This window comes from Accipiter gentilis, chromosome 2 (assembly GCF_929443795.1).
Source record: "Accipiter gentilis chromosome 2, bAccGen1.1, whole genome shotgun sequence".
Classification (NCBI taxonomy): Eukaryota; Metazoa; Chordata; class Aves; order Accipitriformes; family Accipitridae; genus Astur; species Astur gentilis.
In genome coordinates this window covers 35,139,027-35,159,058 of record NC_064881.1, presented here as the reverse complement: position 1 = coordinate 35,159,058, position 20,032 = coordinate 35,139,027, and the positions used below count along the sequence as shown (strand labels likewise).

At 39.6% G+C, this 20,032-nt stretch overlaps 1 protein-coding gene across 4 annotated transcripts in view; it reads left to right on the top strand.

Moving 5' to 3' along the window:
* Positions 1–3,019: 3,019 nt before the first annotated feature.
* Positions 3,020–20,032, top strand: part of EIF3E (eukaryotic translation initiation factor 3 subunit E) — a 43,503-nt gene continuing 26,490 nt past the window's right edge. For all 4 annotated transcript variants that reach the window (XR_007509769.1, XR_007509766.1, XR_007509765.1 and 1 more), the window contains exons 1-8: positions 3,020–3,159; positions 5,006–5,120; positions 8,152–8,269; positions 13,756–13,798; positions 14,270–14,374; positions 16,511–16,636; positions 18,104–18,228; positions 19,340–19,466. Coding sequence is in view for 1 of the 4 variants with exons in the window: in XM_049830305.1 (XP_049686262.1) it covers positions 3,070–3,159; positions 5,006–5,120; positions 8,152–8,269; positions 13,756–13,798; positions 14,270–14,374; positions 16,511–16,636; positions 18,104–18,228; positions 19,340–19,466 (849 nt within the window). In the remaining 3 variants the exon portion in view is untranslated. The remainder of the gene's footprint in view (positions 3,160–5,005; positions 5,121–8,151; positions 8,270–13,755; positions 13,799–14,269; positions 14,375–16,510; positions 16,637–18,103; positions 18,229–19,339; positions 19,467–20,032) is intronic.

Here is a 20,032-nt window from a genome sequence, read left to right as displayed (position 1 = left end):
AGTTTTAATGTGGTACTTCCATCTTGGACTCTTGTCTTTCCTTTTTTTTTTTCCCCAAATATTTTAAATAGCACATCAACATGGTCATCCTCTATTTTATGATGATTCAGCTGAATTATAAGATATGCTTAGTGTACATATGACTGCTATCCAGAAGTAGTTGACAGCAGTGAATTCTTCTAGATGCCACATTCTTGATTTGAGGAATATTTTTGTTTTAACAAGTGTAAAAATATTTATGGAATGCAGGAATTAAAATCTTTTTTTCAGATATAAACAAAGCTAAAAGAAAAAAGACAGAAATATCATTTCTGAATTACAAATAGCAAAATGAAAAAAATAAACATGTTATGTAAGATTTGAATCATATCTTCTGTGTCAGAGAATGTGGAAGAAGTTAATAGGTTCAATTTCCCTTTGATAATGTGAGACAGAAAAATATTTTACTATGATTTCCTAGTGATTATTTAATTCTAATAATTCAAAGAATGTTGGATTCCACTGTTGTGTTAACAACAAGATAAATGACAACCAATTATGTAAATGGAATCCTTCAGACATTTCCTCACTATGTAAGAGCTATGAAATCAAAAGCCCCAGCCCGAGCAAGACACATTCCTGTTGATTTTCTTAAGATATTTTTCTAGATAATTCTAGCCAAAAGGCTTTTATTTCATGAACCAAACTAGCAATCTTAAGTACTCTGGTACTTAAGAATCTTTAGTATAGTGGACTGAATTTCCAGAAGGGAAGCGCTCCACTAGGTTCAAGCACTTCAGCTTCAAGTCTGGTCTATGTCAAAAATGAAATTTGGCCTAGAGGTTACTATGCCTTGTATAATTCCTCAGTCAGGTGTTTTGCATGTGCAAGAGTTCAAAACAAATTTCCAGTTACTGACTTAAGATTGGCTAAGACTGTTTTGCCATGAAAGCTTAAATGTATTTTAGAAGAATTTTCACCAGAAGGCTGTAGCTATTTCACTAAATGATATGGCTAAAGCAGTTAGACACTCTCTTCTTTTCTCAGAACAGTAGTCCTCAGTGCAGAATATATTCCACTTTGGGAATTTCCAACAAACAGTTGTCCTGACAGCTCCTCTCAGCACAGTATTGTTGTAAGGGTCCTGCTAAAAGGCTCTCCCCACCTAGTTCTTTACACCTTTTTACTCATTACTGTACTTGTTTCTTGCAGATAGTCACTCATCAAACAGAATTGAGCTCTGCACAGTACCTTGGATCCTTTAGCCTTTTGTACTGCTGAGGGCCTTCCACTGGCAACTGCGCAGCCAGCTTTCCTCTGGCAGCTCTGTAAGCTAACTGCCGTAACAAGGAACAACCAACAGCCACTTTGAACAGACCTTTGTGAAAGCCACCTAGTCACTATGGGAGAAGTGTTATAGGGGGATAGCCTTCACCACTGGAGATGATGTGTAACATCAGCGATATCTAGGTACCGTATAGGTACCATTTAAAGCAAATTACATCTGCAATTACTATGAAAAATACAAGGCTGAATTGCACATAAAAAGAGATTATTTTCCACAGCTGATGTTCTGTGAAGAGCGTTACTATATACAAAACTACACACCCCACAGATTTATATAAAAGTGTTAATAACTCAGGGTCACGTGAAGAACTGACTTAATTCATCCTGCATAAATACTTTTTTTTCCTTACAGGACACCTTCAACCATTGTAATCATTGAGCTGTTCTGAAGACTTACCTCTAAAAGCCAGCCTGTCACATCCTTAATTCTGTAGCCTTTACATCTTTCTGTTAGGGCAGGGAGAACATCAACAGCAACCTGAAGAATGGCTTAGTAAATGTACTAACTCCTTATTTCTCATTTCACGTTTACACTTAAAACAAACCAAGCAACTCTAAAACTAATCTGTACTACAACTATATTAACTTACTATACAGCCATTGACATAGTCTGTAGTTACATGATTCACTAAGCAAATGATTTATGCCTCTGCTCAGGGAAGAGAGAATTTTCGTTGTGACAAAGGCTTACGTCACACTTTATGTGAAGAGATGAGGCTTGACGCACTCGAATCAACTGTATGCCCTGACAAAAATCAGCAGAAAACTCGCAAACTATGAAACCAAAAAATACCTTTTGTATCTTTCAATGTTCTGGTGAGTCCACATCATGGTGAACTTGCTATTTTCTCTACTCTGGCTACAAGAACTATCCAAGTTATCATCAACATCAGTGATTCTCCTGCTTGTTTTGCTAAACTCAACAATACACTTCCACACTTGCTTGGATTTCGCCGTGTAAGCCATTGTCCCACTAGCTCCCCAGCCTCCTGATTGCATCTCTTCTGTCATGCCCTCACCACCAAGAGCTCAGAACCAGGGCCAACACAGACCAACACTTAATAACTACTTCCATCGGTGCCAAAGACAGTTTTAGGCCCTCCAGCAGGTCCTCCTTACCAGATTAAGTCAAGATCTCACACCGAGCACAAAGCGGTGGGGCTGGACTCAGACCTCAAAGCTACTCTACGCTCCTTTCAGGAGAAATTCTCCACTTCAGAAACCAAGTTCTATTAAGTTGGCCCCACCACAAGACACAAACTCTCTCTGAGCACTTACTAGCGCGCTATACTAGCGCCTTCACCCAGCCCGAGGTGCGGGCAGGGCTGGGGGGGGGCAGGCGGGGCCCCGCCTCACCCCCACAGGGCCGCGATCCCACCAGCCGGCGCGACCGGCCGGGCCCTAGAGCCGCCTCAAGCAAAAAAACGGAAACCAGTCCAGGATTCAGCCCAGCCACTCCCTCCGCACCGACACGGCAAAAGCCTTAAGCCCCTTGCCGAAGCCCCGCTCGCGTCCCCCTGCCAGGCGGCCCCGGCTCCCACCGCCTCACGCAGCGACCCACAACCCACCGCGCAGGCGCCCGCCGCCGCCGCCACCTCCCCCTCCCCCGCTCTGGCCGGGGCTGGCGGGGCCGCGCATGCGCCGCGCAGGCGCACAGCCCATAAGAGCGGCGGCCGCCCGCCGCCTGCCCCTTCTCCACGCGCCGCTGGGCCCCGCCCCTCTCTTTTCTTTTCCGTCGCCAAGATGGCGGAGTACGACCTGACCACCAAGATCGCGCACTTCTTGGACCGGCATTTGGTCTTCCCGCTGCTGGAGTTCCTCTCCGTCAAGGAGGTACGTGGCTGTCCCAGGGGCGGGAGAGCCGGCCCCGCGGCTGGGGGAGCGGAAAGGTGGCAGGCGGTACCGCCCGCTGCCGCTGCCTCTCCCTCTCCTGGGCCTGGGCGCGCCGCGGCCGCCGCCGTCGCCGTCCCCCTCCTCGGGCGCTGCGCGGCCTGCGCCCGGCCCGCGGCGGGACGCGGAGCTCGCTTCCTGAGGGAGGAGCTCGGGGCTGCTGCGCCGCGTGGGGAGAGGGTGAGGAAGAGGCGTGCGGGTTTTCTTCGGGAGGGAGAGCGGGGCCGTGGGCCGAGAGGAGGCCTGGGGCAGCCGCTCCGCCGCAGCGCAGCTCCCCGGGCTGCTCGCCTGCGAGGCGGAGGGGAGCTCCTCTTTCCCCTTCCTGGGATTTGGCGTGGTTTCTTTCTTTTCCTTTCCCCTTTTTTCGGGAGAGAGAAAAGCAACGGCTCTTCCCTCGCAGCCGCCGTTGGTTTTCTGCCTGCGTTCCCCCAGCGTGAGCCAGCCCTCGTTAGACCCTGTGCCGCCTCGGCGGCCGCCGCTCCCACTCGTGTTGCCCCTCAGCCCTGGAGTTGCAGGTTGGCGTGTGGGGTTCCAGCAGTGTAGATAGTGTTGCTAATCAACTTTAACCTTAAACCGCTGTCATCACGAATTTGTCTTTAAATCAAGTGTAAGTTCCTTCCGGTGCTGTCCCTTCTTGGTCTTTTTATATATATATATTTGATTATGTTACTACAAAGAATCTAGTAATGCTGGAGATACTTTAGACGAAACTCATCAGTCTAAACTATCTGAAGCACTCATCTGATCCACTTTAAAATGGAAACAAGATGTGGAGAATTACATAGGCTTTGAATTTAAAATAGATGTTATTTTAGGCTTCGAAAATGAACTAGTTAAGCATGCATACATTGAGACAGCTTGACCTAACCAGTTTTCATGTCTAGTGTATGGACTTTGCTAGATGTCTGTCATCTTGGGGGCACTTCTAGTATTTTGGCATTTGTAAATCAGCTCAAGTTAATTGTCATGTTAATCTTGAACAACACAATGTTCAGACCCAAATTAAACTTTTGCAGGTTCTGTATCTGAGATGTCCCTAACTGTGGTGTGGTGAATTGTAATATAGCCTTCATGCAAATGTCTTTTTGAGGTGTACTCTAGTTTAGGGCCCCCACCTACATCTTGAAAAGCTAACAGCAGTTTACAACTCGTGGCTATGTTATGGGGTAGAAACTTTAAAAATTTGAAAAGTTTAAAAGAACACCATCCAATTACACAAGCTAAACTAATTTGCTCTTATGCTGTAGACGTAACAACATATTTTAGATTAATCTGTGATATGATTAAATTGTAAGTTTGATCTTGAGTATCTCTTCTGAGAACCACTTTAAATTATTCAACTAGTGTGCACTATTTGGCATGGTATTTTTGTGGAAATTATTCGCTACTTTGCAAGAAAAATCTGACCAAGGTTTTATTATTTTTGTTAAATATAAATAGTTTTCAGAGATGTTTCATGTTGGATTTTTTCCCCGTGAATTGTAATAGGAATTACTATTCCTTTAGTAGGAATAGTAATCTAAAATGTTACTTATCTTTTAATTAGTCTTTGAAGTTCTTGCATTCATAAATAGCAGGAAGTTGCCTGTATCTTGCCAAGACCGGAAATGTAGAGAGGCTGTATTGTAAATGATACAGCTTTGAGATCTTGCAAAGCTGTGAGATCTGATGTTTAAAATTAAGTGGACAAAAATCCATAAATAAACTGTGCCATAAAGGTAACTACATAATGTGAATTGGAAACTATTTAATAGTATTCAAAGAAATGTATTGTTAATTCCTGTTTCAGATATACAATGAAAAAGAGCTACTCCAAGGAAAACTGGATCTCCTTAGTGATACCAATATGGTGGATTTTGCTATGGATGTGTACAAAAATCTTTATTCTGATGAAATTCCACATGGTAAGCTGCTTGTTCAGAAGTAAAATTTGTTTTACAACCTTTCTATCTAAAATAATTATCTAGTGGTATTTTGCTTGTTGCACTCAAAACCTAGAATACTGTTTAACTTTGGCCCTAAGGAAAGGATGTGCAATACTGAAACAAAGAATCCCCTAATCCTGGGAAGTTTGGGCTTGTTAGTGCACTTACTCTTTGACTGATGCCTGAAGTATTTAAATGCTGATTTGGTCATTTCAAGCAATACAAGCTCTAGCCTAATTGAGGTGCACTTATTTTCATCTGTCAAATTAAACACTATTGTGCAGCAATTTGGGGATGCTAAACTCTTTCTTTAAAGCATCCAGTATATTAAGGCTAGGTTTCCATTGTAAGTAATTCCATTAATCTGTCTGTGGCTGATTTTTAGACATTGAGGACATACAGATGATTTTGAAAATGCATGTTTTCCTCACTTCTGTCAACATATTAAGTGCTGTTTCTCTAGAAAAAAAAAAAATCAATGATAATTAATACTGATTATAATGAATATGAAATTTAATCTCTTACTGTCTTCATGATTTTGGAAACTTCCGTGTTTACTTCTTAAATTTCTATCTTCCCAAGGAGTGTTTGGGGAGGGGGAGAAAGTTAGAGTATCTTGCTTTCTCTAATTTCTATCCTTCATGGGTTTGTTTTGTTTTGTTTTTCCTACTGTTGTTTTTTTTTCTGGGTTGTTTTTTTGTTTGGTGTTTTTCCTTCCTGACCCTAGTCTTTGAATTTACACTTCCTCTTTTTCCATCTTTTTTTCACTAATGGAATTCCTCACCTTTTTCTAAACTAGTGGGACTGCAGTCTGTCTTGCCTGCAGCTTAGGAGGAAGAGACTCATGCTTTTGCTTAGTCAGGTACAAGATCCAACTGTTGTTCTGCCGCTGGGTCTTACTCTTTCCAGGCTCTTTCAATGGCAGAGTTGGCAGTTAGCCTCTTTGGAAATACATGAAGAGAACTGATAGACTTATGGATGTTGGATTCAATGTTTTGCCCAAATCTTTGCTATGCTAGCATTAGATGTTGTTTATGGGTCTATATGCAATGATGCACCCCTGTGGGACTGATAATAAATAATGAGAACCAGAGCTTTTCACTTCTGTAGCTTTCTTTAAGAAACAGTTGTAATGATAGCTTCACCTTTAGCTTACTTATTAGTTCTACTGATTAAAAAAGTCAGACCATCTCAGCACTGTAAAAATCTCAAAGCTGAATAGGTTTTCCACTTTCTTTTCTTGTTCCAGCCTTTCTAAACTGTTCTAGAAGAATATTATTGTCAGTAGTAAATAAGTAGTAAAATGCAAAAGTAGTAAACAGCATGAGAAATAGCAATCCTAGCACACTTTCACGAAATAACTAGTCTAATATTTTTAATATTCTGATTACAGCCACTTATTTAAGCAGGTTGCTAAGTGTATAATTTCATAAGGTCGTAGCTGCAAGTAAGTTCAGTGAATTTGGTCACTGGGAAAGCTCTGCCTTCGTATAGTCCAACAATTTCCACGCTTAGAATTTTTTTCTTATACTTTTTTCAAACATCTCTCAAGATTCTATGTCATCAGTTTGAAAGGATTTTTTATATGATGACTGACTGTTGTTTGATCTGTGGCTTTTATTCAACAGTATAAAATTAACTTTTAAGCAGAGGTAATACTTGCAGAATCAGTTGTTCAGGGTGCTTCCTTGTACAGCTTTCTGTGAAAAGGTCTTAACTTCAAGATATTTCTGGTACGTGTCATCTTCATGCATCAACACTTATCAGAATGTATGTACAGACAGGTTATTCTTATTTATGGAGTTGCTGTTTTCATTAGAATTTTACAGATTTTTTGTTAAGACCTCACTGTTGTACATACTCAAAGCTAAGGTCGGTTACACTGTTAGACTTAGGAATGTCTCTGCACAATTTATAGTTGCTTTTGTCTTGCCTTCCATGAGATCAGCTTAAAATTATACAGCCAGGAGATGTCACAGGAAAACATTTTCATACTCTAAGTCAACTGAATGTTTTTTCTTTCATCTGTTTCCCCTTTTTAATAATATCAAGATTCATCTGAAGTTGGAGATAATGTCTCCTTATTGGAACATTTCCTATCAGGCAAGTCATTCTTAGATTTAGGCTGGGTCACCACTGTGTTATCCACTTTGGACCTCCTTTACAAATATATATGTAGTCAAATCACAAAAGAAATGTCTATTAGGTTCACTGTGGCATTGAGTGCCTTGGTGTGTGGCTCACTTTTATGGTTTAGAGCACATTCTTTTCTCCTGGGTTTGGTCTTGGTGTCTCTGATGCCATGTGTTTCTGGCTCATGTAGCCAGTCAGAGTACTGCTGGCTTTTTTTATTATTTTCTTAAGCATATATGCTTTTCCTGAATTTTACTTAAGTGTTCATTTTATTGCACTGGTAGCACTTGGTGAGGAAGTTTGGATCTGTGTAAAATAATCACCCTAAAGCTGTTAGTTCTATTTTCTAACTATTTTTCATAAAAGTTTTAACATGCATAGTATGTCAGACCATAATTTTGCACGTTGACCTACTTTAAGTTCTTCCTGTCAATTTTCAGTTAAGTATTGTAAAAATGTGCTTTCAGAACTTGTCAGTTAGAGGAAAATTAATCTTAGTGGTATCATAGCACTGTTTTCCCTTATTTCAAATAAACTTGGAAAAAAGTACTTATTGAAAAGGTTTTCTCCCTTAGTGGAAGCCTAAAGATACCTTGTCTAATACAGATTGCTCCAGCTGTACCTGCTCTTTAGTGGCTTGATTAGAACTCCACACAGGAGGAAAGAACCAAATGTTAGCTTTTTACTAAGTATTCATTAACAATTAATTAATTAACAGTTATTGTTAGATACCTCTTTTTTTGACTTGACTAAGAGGATAAGCGAGGTAGAAATTGAGAAGACATGGTCAAATGTGCTGTCAGCATCATGTAATTACAGGTTGGTTTCTGTAAAAACTTAAGGTATTGCATTAAAATATTTTTGTTTGTGTGTTTAGCTTTGCGTGAGAAGAGAACAACTGTTGTTGCACAGCTGAAGCAGCTTCAAGCTGAAACTGAACCTATTGTCAAGATGTTTGAGGATCCAGAGACTACAAGGCAAATGCAGTCCACTAGGTAATTTCTAACGTAATTTCTCAGGATAGCTTGTTGGTACCTCTTAGGTGTTGATTATAGGAGCACTCTCTGTGTAGCAACTGCAAAGACAGGCGTTTTTATTTCCAGCCAATGCTTATGTAGTGCTTGTGGTCAGGTAATTGAAATTGCTGGACTCAATTTACTCTTTTCAGTGCTTTTACCTGCTGTGCATAAGGCATCTCTGTTGTTCTTAATGTTGATGAATCAAGTCAGGACAAATGACAGTTGTTATTCAGTGCAGTCAAATGACTGCTGAGATAGATTTTGAGGGGGTTAGGGGGCTTTTTTTGTTTGGTGGGGGTTTTTTTTGAGAGGGGTTGTTTTGGGTTTTTTTGAGAGGAACTATGGGCTGAAACAATTGAGATTCTGTTCTCTAGACTGTCTGCCCTCACTCCCTTTTCTGCCTTCCACAGAGGATTATGGAGTGCTATCTTTCTTATTCTGGGATGTCTGGCGGATAAGCATCCTTTCAGCCTCATCGCACATATTTATTCCAGGAGTTCTGTCCTCTCCCTCTTTACCCTCCCCTACCCCCCCGAACTGGTGAACTTGCTGGTGTAAGATAGTGCTTGTAATTATCTTTTTAAGACATACCCAATTTCTTCTCACTTTGCTCACAGGAGTAAAGTAGAATGAGTTTGTCTGCATGTTATATCTAAGGTCTGTGACAGTTTTCTGGTGATCAGGCCTGAATTTGGCCCTGCAGGAAATGGTTCAACTGTAGTCATTGAGGAAGTAACTGCAACTTCAACAGAGATGTGCATAGGTATTTGTTTAGTGTAAGTTACTGCTTGTTGCCTTTACATACAAAGCATTGCTACTACTGTTGTAAATGTGTCTAACAAACTCTGGAAAATTTAATTAGATCCCTTCTTAAGGTGTACCTGCTCTAAGATTTCAAATAGGGCATACCACATCAGATAGAGCACCTATGTCTCAACTTGAATTTGAAGGTGAGGCTTTTACTTTGATTCATTGTTGGCAAGCTTTATGCATCTACTGATATGGAAGACTGTAACATTGCTTCTGGAATTTTTTTTAGAAAAATATTCAATGCACAAACCCTTTTTTCTAGTCTGCAGAAATATTCTTAATGAGGTATACCTCTGTTTGGGACTAACCCCCCTGAAGAAAGTAGGTCCTTGAAGGGGAGGGAACTTCATTAGAATTTATTCCTTGTTTCAAGCATAGATTATCATCCTTTTTTCCTTTTCCCCTCTTCACCCAACTTGCTGAGAAGCCTAATCAACCCATTTGGCCTGTGCTTCCTCCACTCTTCACATTGTTTTCAGAATTTGTTTTAGTCTAGTTTAGAACTTGGTCATTGTGGAAGTGGTGAGATGCAATGCATTGGGTCTCAATGCATGCATGAAATAAGATGTCAGTAGAAATCATGAAATCTGTTTAGCTTTCCATCACTTCAGAAGCAGCTTCTTGTTTTCTGTTTTAATATCACCAGAATGTACTTACGCTTCTGCTGTAAAAAGCATTGTTGGGATAAGTCAGTCACCTTTGTATTTGATTTCAGCATGGATATTGATGTCAGATAATTATATTAAGAAAAGGAGTTTACATATGCTTATGACTTGAGTGGTAATGCAAAGCCAGAAGCCTCTTGACAGCTTTTGGAAGTATAGCTTTGAAAGTGAAAGACCCAATTGCTGTTAGTTAACTGCCTTGAAGTTAACTGGGACTATCTTAACTTTACAGAAAAGACTGCCTGATACTATCACAACTCTATTCAAATATCATTGAACTTCTGATTCATAGGTAGAGATCTTGTTCAGTTCTTGCTTTGCCTTTAGCCAGTTTTTATAATATTTGACCTAGAAAAAAATTACCTTGTTGCAATTCTAAGTACTAGCATTTCTTGGGAAATGTGTTCTGCTATGTGAACTTTGATCTACAGCAGTTGGTCAGTAGAACTTGTTCCAAATCAGAAACACCCTGTTTGAAAGCAAGAGATACAATCAAAAACTGCATGGAATATAACTTGCCTAATGTTGTAAAATATTAACCCTACTCATATGCAGTGAGTTTTGTTTCAGAACTGGTACATGGTTTTTGCTTTTAAAATGTCTGAAAACTTTGCAGCTCAGAAATACTGGGTTTGGTTATTGACTTGACAGAAGTTCTAATCCAGATTGTTGGTGTTATACAGTAATGGGAAGAATCAGGCTGGAAGGTGTCAGTCTGTCTAGACCCGAGTAGCGTGCTTTAGATAGTAGAAAGCAACTTTTGATTCTTTGGCTTTTGTGAATTTCTGCTGGTGATTTGGAATTTGTATCAAGTTCAGAGCTGCATATTATCAGGGCTTTAGATCGTGGCTTATGATCCATGACAGTGCTGTTTGGAACATCAAAGTCTGGGAAATGGTAGAAGATGATGTGTAAAGGAGACTTTGCAAGTGGAAGTTCTTTCAAGAATAAGCCAAAACATTTCACTTCCTTTTTTCTATGCAGCTGTTGGAGGACATTGACTTTAAAATTATAGAGGAATAGTCAGTATTCCTCATCCTTGAAGTATGTTCCACTGGATGAAACCCATGAGACTATTTCATTGCTTCCACAAGTATTTCTGGGGACTGTCATGCTTGGCTGCGTTGGCAATGTGCCATTTCCCTGTGGAATCTTACAGCATAAGTTCTGATTAAACAAACACAGCTTTGCAGTAAGTTGATTTCGGAGTAAATGGGGAAGTTTTCCCCTGCATACACTTTTACTGTATCTTTGTCCTGAGAGGAATTTATACCTTGGTCCTCTCCTCTTCAGTTAGATCCTGGGTACATGTTTTATCAGACATGATAGTTCCATGAATTGTCCAAGTCATCTTTACCACATAGAATCATTTAGGTTGGAAAAGACCTTCAAGATCATCTAGTCCAACTGTCATCCATGCCCACTAAACCATGTTCTGCAGTACCCCGTCTACTCACTTTTTTAATACCTCCAGGGGTGGTGACTCAACCACTTCCCTGGGCAACCTATTCCAATGTCTGACAACCCTCTCAGTAAAGAAATTTTTCCTAATATCCAACCTAAATCTCCCTTACCCCAACTTGAGGCCGTTTCCTCTTGTCCTATCTCCAGCCACCTGACAGAAGAGACCAGCACCCACCTCACTACAACCCCCCTTCAGGTAGTTGTAGAGAGCGATAAGGTCTCCCCTCAGCCTCCTCTTCTCTAGACTAAACAGCCCCAGCTCCCGCAGTCACTCCTCATAAGACTTGTGCTCCAGGCCCCTCACCAACTTGGTTGACCTCTGAACATGCTCCAGCAACTCAATGTCTTTCCTGTAGTGAGGGAAACACAGGACACAGGACTTGAGGCGTGGCCTCACCAGTGCCAAGTACAGGAGAACAATCACCTCCCTGCTCCTGCTGGCCACACTATTTCTGATGCAGGCCAGGATGCTGTTGGCCTTCTTGGCCACCTGGGCACACTGCTGGCTTATATTCAGCCGGCTGTCAACCAGCACCCCCAGGTCTTTCTCTGCTGGGCAGCTTTCCAGCCACTCTTCCCCAAGCCTGTAGCGCTGCATGGGGTTGCTGTGACTGAAGTGCAAGACCCAGCACTTGGCCTTGTTGAACTTCATACGACTGGCCTCAGCCCATCAATCCAGCCTGTCCAGATCTCTCTGTAGAGCCTTCCTACCCTCAAACAGATTGACCCTGCCTCCCAACTGGGTGTCGTCTGCAAACTTGCTGAGGGTACGCTCAATCCCCTTGTCCAAATCATTGATAAAGACATGAAACAGAACGGGGCCCAACACCGAGCCCTGGGGAACACCACTTGTGACCCGCTGCCAACTGGATTTAACCCCATTCACGACAACCCTTTGGGCTCGTCCATCCAGTCAGTTTTTCATCCAGCAAAGAGTACACTTATCCAAGCCATGAGATGCCAGCTTCTCAAGGAGTATGCCATGAGGGATGGTGTCAAAGACCTTGCTGAAGTCCAGGTAGACAACATCCACAGCCTTCCCCTCATCCACTAGGTGGGTCACCTGGTCATAGAAGGAGATCAGGTTGGTCAAGCAGGACTTGCCTTTCATAAACCCATGCTGACTGAGCCTGATCTCCTTCTTATCCTGGACTTGCCATGTGAGTGCTCTCAAGACAAACTGTTCCATAATCTTCCCTGGCACCGAGGTCAGGCTGACAGGCCTGTAGTTCCCCGGATCCTCCCTCTGACCTTTCTTGTAAATGGGTGTCACATCGGCAAGCCTCCAGTCCTCTGGGACATACCCTGTTGACCAGGATCGCTGATAGATGATGGAGAGTGGCTTGGCAAGCAACTCTTGCCAGTTCCCTCAGTACTCTTGGATGGATTCCATCTGGTCCCATAGATTTGATCTGGTCCCACAGATTAAGTGTGCATTCACAGAAGAGATGGAGGGTAGCTACAGGTGTAGAAGCATGCCCAGGAGGGTGGGGAGCTGGAGAATAGAAAAAATGTCATTAATTCTTTCTGTACTGTAGAAAGGCAGTCCATACAATTGAAGTGCCAAATTGAAAATACTTTTCTTTCATTTGTGAATATGAATTCAACTATGTATATGACTTCAGCTGTGGTTCTTGTTGCCAGATGATTGCAGCAGAGTTTGAATGGAATTCTTATTGCATTGAAAAGCTGGTGTGCTAAGATTTCCCTCTTAAGAGCTGCTCAGGACCCATTGCAGATACTGGATAAAAAATTATTCACTAAGTTAACTACTGTTTAAAAATACCACAGGTGTCTAAAGTCCTGTGGTCATTAATGTGAGACTTATTGGTGGTAGATAATTTTGTGCTTGCCTACTGGAGGCTTGAACTTTCCTTTGATCTAGATAATATTGCTTGTGCTTTTATTATCCATGCTGAATAAAAAAACCCCACCAACCCTTCAGAAATGTGATGGTGTGTGAATTAGATGTTTAGAACTTACCAAGTATCATTATTGTTCATAGTTGTACATTCTGCAGGTATTTGCTGTGGTAGAGTTATTCTTGCTAACCCCTCTGTCCCAGTGCTAGCAGTGGGATAAGTTTCTTTTCTAATTCTATTTTACTTCAGGTTTTGGATTTTTTTTCTCCCCACACCCAACCCCCTGCCTTCTGTTAAATTCAGACTGCTTGGCTAGATTAACTGCTATGGAATTAGAACATGAGAATGGGAAGCTTTGTCAGAATTTAACTTTCATACTGAAAGCTAAGGATGCCATCGAATTTAAATAACCTCCCACCCTTTCTTAACTAGTTATTACTGCATGTGGCATTCTTAAAAGATTTTTTTAAACTTCTTCATGGCACTTCAGGAATAGTTGGCTCAGTATTTCTGCAGTTGCTTTTCCACAACAAGTGGAAGAGCATAATGTTAAATTTATACTCCGGTTGTTTTAACAACTAAAGATTGTGTTGTGTAGTGTGTTGCATGGTTGTAATCAGTTTGTTTTGTAAAACCAGCAGTTTTTATCTTTTTATTATAGGGACGGTCGGATGCTGTTTGACTATTTAGCAGAGAAGCATGGTGTAAGTCTTTTATTTCTTATATCTGATTGAATTCAGTTTTAAGTATCTCCATCCAACCTCCCCCACAGCCAACAGCTCTGAGCAGTTACAGGCTAGCATTTTGGCCTATCTCATGTCAATGTACCTAATAGGCAGAATTCCTAATGCTGACGTATTTTATTTGAATGCCTTTGAACTTTTAATTTTTATACAAACAAAAAATAAAGCTGGAGCTTAATGTTAGCTGCATCCTTGTAACATGTGCTTTACTTTGTAATATAGAATTTCACCTCTTTTCCAGTATTGGTATTATCTTTAATTCAGTGATGTGGATTAAGAGTATAATAGTTTTCTATTGTCTGTCTTGTGTACAATGTCTTTGAAAGAACCTAAAGGCTTCAAATGTTACTTTACTATTAAAATTGGCTTGTAACAGCATTTTTCCTAGTGAAGAAAAGTGGTTTGTTTTTTTTTTTTTGCATTCCTTTTCAGTTTAGGCAGGAGTACCTAGATACACTCTACAGGTATGCCAAATTCCAGTATGAATGTGGCAATTACTCGGGAGCTGCAGAATATCTCTACTTCTTTAGGGTTCTGGTAAGTTGGGATGTTTTGTTGGCTTGGGGTTTTGTTTTGTGGTTTGTTTGGTGGAGTTTTTTTCCAATGAAATACTTAGACCCATAAGTTGTCTGTATTAATTCTTAAAATATAATAGTTTTGACCTTTTTTGAGACAATTACTGTGCACCAAAGAAAAGTCGAAAATAACTGTTAATAATCATCACTGACTATTGTCCAGCAATTCTGTTATTGTCATGCTGAATTCAGAACTGTCCTTCAATTTTATATGTCTTGTGGTAACATTTAATTACAGAATACTTCTTCTTTCCTTACTGTAAATGTATTCTGGAAAAAAAACATGTAAAAACCACAACCTTCCCTGCCCCCTCCTTCCCCCCCCCCCCCCCCCCCCAAATCAACCACCCCAAAAACCAACCCAAACCAAAATAAATACTTGTTTTTGTGCACAAATGTTATCAACAGTAGTGAAAAGCTTGTGGGTGGACTGAATGTAATTGGTGGGAATGGTAAACTGCCAGCTTGTTACCTGAAGTCTCTCTCATCTGTTGTCTTTTGAATTTTGTGATGTATTTAAGAGTATGTCATCTGCCTAGGAAATGTAAACAGCTTAAATGAGAATTGTAGAACCAGATCCATAGTTTATGAAGCAACTCTTTTCATGTTGTTGTAATTCATATCATTTGTTACTGGTGGGAATGAATTTTTTGAGAATGAAGATTTAGTGTCTTGTGAGAATCTCAACACAGTAAATTTATTGTCGGTGGTCAGTGAATGTGCCATTTAACTAACAAATGAAAACTTAAGGTAACTGCTTGAAAATCCAGATACTGTAACTGGAAAAGCTGCAGTATCTAAAGGCAGTTACTGTGAATAGCTAACTGGAATTATGTGATTTGGAACCAGCACAGTGTGTATGAACTTCCTCAAATAAAAGTATCTGCTAAATTGGTACCTTGGTTGCCTGGAAGGTAATGATTTCTAAACTGTGTACCTCATAGATACTTGGAGTGATTGCTGAAAATATGTAGTGGTTCATATGTTGAGGTTTGTTTCTTGCTGTGTAATTTCTAGTCCAATCTAAAAATACCCTAAACTTTCTGAAATACTGCTAGAGTAAATAACAATAATTCCTGTAATTGACTATAATCAAAGAAGCAAAATTGGTAAATATATCTTTAATCAGAATAGGGTTTAAAGTAGGAATGAGGTGAATTCTTACTCTAAATGTTGGTGATAAACCCGAGTTCTTCTGTATAACTTTCAGTGTTGTAGGTTCATTCCATGTGCTGAGAAGGCAAATAGAAGTTACTTATGTAGGTTTGTGAGCAGCTGTCCTTAATTCTTTATGCTTTAATTCTGAGCTTAGCATTATGTTCTTATATGTCAAATGACTAATTTCAGAAAGTGAAGTACTGTTTTTGTGCTTGGTATAGGATTTTTGTTACTAATTCTGATGGGAGAAGATTTGTTTAAAGTTCTGTGTGATGAAACATAACCTATGAAAGAACTATTGTAACTGATCTGAGATCAGAATTTGACACTGTGAATGACCTAGTGTAACTCATTCCTGTATAAAACTAACACAGCTTGACCTTGGGACTACCCTTCCAGGAAATAGATTCACTACTGTGAAGTTGCAGTTTTACTGGACATTTCTGCAAGAAGTATGCTTTTTGGCACAGCATTACCAGAAAGAACTTCGACTACTAGGTTTTTAAGGTGGTTACCTGCTGTCATGAGTTCTTTAGGAACCTGCTTTGTAATAACCTTGTTTTAGTAGTTTAGAAGCATTTGTATATGGTGTGTTTAAAAAAAAAAAAAAACACAAAAAAAACAAACAAAACCACCCCAACATTTGGAACTAGTGTCATCTGGTGCTCAGCCTTTTCTTTTTTTCTCAATTTAAAGAGCAGCAGCATGGAGCTTTGTCTTACTTTGACAGGTTTCCCTAGTTTCTACTTCAGAAGTGTTACTGTTGTTTTTTCTTCTGTACCTAAATTGCCTTTTTTGAGAAATTCTTAATTTGGAAAGACAAGACCATGCAAATTTGGTATCTTGTAAATTAAAAATACTGCCAGAAAATATTTTTCTTATTTTTTAAAGTAAATAAAAAGTATCAAGAGTATGACTTTGTTGCTGTTGTTGAAAATAGGTTCCAGCAACAGACAGAAATGCTTTGAGTTCTCTATGGGGAAAACTGGCATCTGAAATTCTGATGCAGAATTGGGATGCAGCCATGGAAGACCTCACAAGACTAAAGGAGACAATAGACAATAATGTAAGTAAAATCTTGGTCATGTTAGTAAGGTGAGAGGTTAGAGATGTTAGTACTCAAGTTTTATTATGAATCACTTGCAGCCTTGTTTAGGAGTAGTTTACCACCTTTTCACTAGATACTTCTGTAGTAATAGTGGGAGAGTCAAAGGGTGCTTGTGAAGAAATAGTGAGGCTTCTTTTTTCAAATTACTTGCTTCTCTTACAACATTTGAAGATGTAGTTGAGAATTCTTAAGGTATTTCCAATAAACAAAAAACCAAACTAGTCTCAAAGATGAGTTTGAGGGCAACTTATCATTGTGTGAAACTTTGCTGCTTAAATTTCAGATAGTTGTACTATTCATTTTCTGTAAAGAATAAAATGCATGCAACTAAACGATACTTTTCGACATGACAATAACACTTTTGACGAAATGCAAGACAGCTTGTTTTTGGAAATAGTTTTTAGCCAATTCGGCTTCCACACTGGCTCCTGAGTTCAGATGAGCACCAAGAACATGAAGGGAAAGAGTGGGGCTGCAGTGCTAATTCAGAACAACTGAAGGGATTAAAGACATCTCAGTCTTCCTCTCTGCTCGTGGGGCTTCAGTGGCCATTTCTGAAATGTGAGGGTTTTACTCTGTTGAACCAGAGCCTTGAAAATGTGTTTGCTGTTCGGTATTTTTCCTCCAGAAAAATATCTATGTGGCAGGTGACTAATGCTAACAAATTTTTTTCTCTGATTTTCTCATCTTTATGAACCTGTATGGTTATAGGATACTATTAAATTTGACTTATTAGACTCAGGTTTTTTTGGGATAGAATCATAGTGATTAGTTGTCATGCTCTTAGAAGGGGTTATTACTTGCTATGTTGGTTCATTCTCAACATGTTGCTTTGCACTCTGTTTGGAGTGGTGCTGAAATTTGGAGCTAATACAGATACTTAGAGCCGAATCCTTATTTGTGTGTTATCAGCTGATTTAAATGAAGATACTTGCATTCTTATTTCTTGGCTGAAAGTGATTACGGTTTTTCATCATTGTCTGAGAGTGCATGGCAAAAAAGCTCTTTAGAGAAGAAGAAAAACTGAAAAGCTAGAGAAGCCAAGTAGTTCCTCAGATCACAACTGAAGAGGGAATATAAGAAACAAAATTCAGGATTAAAAAGGGAAGTAATACCTTATGTTAGTATGCTGGCCATTGAAGAACTAAAATCTATGCTTTTGCCATAACAAAATACAAATTTTGGCAAACCATTTGGAATATAATATTGGAAAATTTATCTTGGTTATAACTTTCAGCAGATTTATCTTTAACAGATGACATGTCAAAAAGCTGGAGGTCAAGCTCAGCCTGAAAGTGATAACAGCTAAAAGGAGCCAATGGAAAATCACAAATTTTTTGAATGATTACATGTTTCCATGCATTAGTGTTCATGCAAACTTTCTGTGTTTTATTTGACTTAAACCAATGTTATGTTTTCTTTTAGTCTGTCAGCTCTCCACTGCAGTCTCTTCAGCAAAGAACATGGCTCATCCACTGGTCTTTGTTTGTGTTTTTTAATCATCCTAAAGGGAGAGACAATATCATTGACCTTTTTCTCTATCAACCACAGTAAGTTGTGTTGTGCTACGTTTGGGTCTTTAAATCAACATGAAGGCAGATGATAACTATGCAAACTTGTTGAGCTTTTTTCAGCCCAAAGCCTGAAGCTGTTTCAGAAGTTCTAATGATATTAACACTTTAAATATTTTTTTTCCAAGCCTTTTTTTGAGTTTTTGTGTATAATTGGCTTTTCTTAATGGTTAAACTTCCCCTTCAAGGAGAAGTGGTGGTGAAGCAAGAAGAACTGGCTCTTTTTTTCTGGTGCTTGGGGGGATGGCGTAACTGATTTTGCTAGATTACAAACTCCTACCACATCTTATAGGGCTAGAGGGGAAGGTATTGTTCTGTTTTGAATTTACAAAAGCAGTTTAAGAAGGGTTCTTGAGGAAAATCAGATAATAAAAACAAAAATTGAATCACTACAGCCATTTGAGAGGACTGACTTCTTATATGTAGATTTAGAAGTCTCGAACAGCTTAACAGTAAGAATTTAGTTATAAGTTTTGCTCTCCTAGTACCTCTATTTGGAGGTAATGTATTGGAACAGGAGAATAGTACTAAAGAAAAGCAGTTGGAATTTTTTGCATGATGATCCCAGTAGACTGGTAATTTGCAGTGGGCTTTTTTGCCTCCTTTTTGTTTCATAGTGTGTATGTTGATTTGGTTTTTAATTTTAATTTATACTTCTCACTTGTAAATATGGGCTAATTTATTGGACAGTTGAACAGGAAAGTTGCAGGCCCAGATGATAACGTGAAAAAGGACTTTCTGTGGTTCTGTGTGCGCATGCAAACCCACCTTGTGAAATCAGCATAGCTGACAGCTTAGGCCAATGTTGACCTGAACTTAGCATATGGACTGTTCTTTTGCAGTGCTAGTCCCTTTTCTTATCTCCCAAGTGCACTGCTACCTTCTCTTCTTGCTTCCCTCCCTTCTCCCCCTGTCCCAAAAAGATGATCACAATGTTAACAAAAATAAATTATTCTTCTGTATTTGAATAAATGGTCAGTCAAAAGCCCTGGTATTGTATTGCATAAAAGGTGCAGAAGCTGTTTATCATGAGTACTGTTTTGATGCAGAAATGCATTATCTGAGCTATATCTGTATTTTTTCTTTGTAGGTATCTCAATGCAATTCAGACTATGTGCCCACATATCCTCAGATATTTGACTACTGCAGTCATAACAAATAAGGATGTTCGAAAACGTAGGCAAGTGCTGAAAGATCTAGTCAAGGTTATTCAGCAGGTAAGGACTGAAATGTCTGGTATTTTCTGTCCTTTTTTTACTGAGGCTTTATAATAACTTTCTTCTAATAACATGCCTGGTTTAGGCCATCTGCTTACCTATTTTGGTGCTCACTTTCTCTCATAGAACTAATTTTTCACTGAAGTAAAATGCTTGTCAGTCAGTGGGAGGACAGATTTTTTTCCTCCTTTCATGTCAACAAGAAATAAGTAAGACAGAATATGGTTTTGGATCCGATTCTTCTTTTCCAGCCATTCCTACAAGGAATTGTATGAAAAAGGGATCTTGTTTGCATTTCGAAACCACTGAACTATGTGTGTTTTGTGTTCATGTGTATTTTCTTGAAAAATGTTTCTATTGTCACAGTTATATGAGGATGTAGACATGGACAAGAGCAATAGAAGAATTGTGCTTGGTAGCAATCAAGGGGCTTGTGGCAAAGATCTGTATCTGAAATCAGCATGCAACTTGTATACAAGCACTCAAACAATTTTAATGATAATAACATGTATTGTGAATAATAAACTGATATATATGTGACAGTACAGTTATTACAGGCTAGCAAT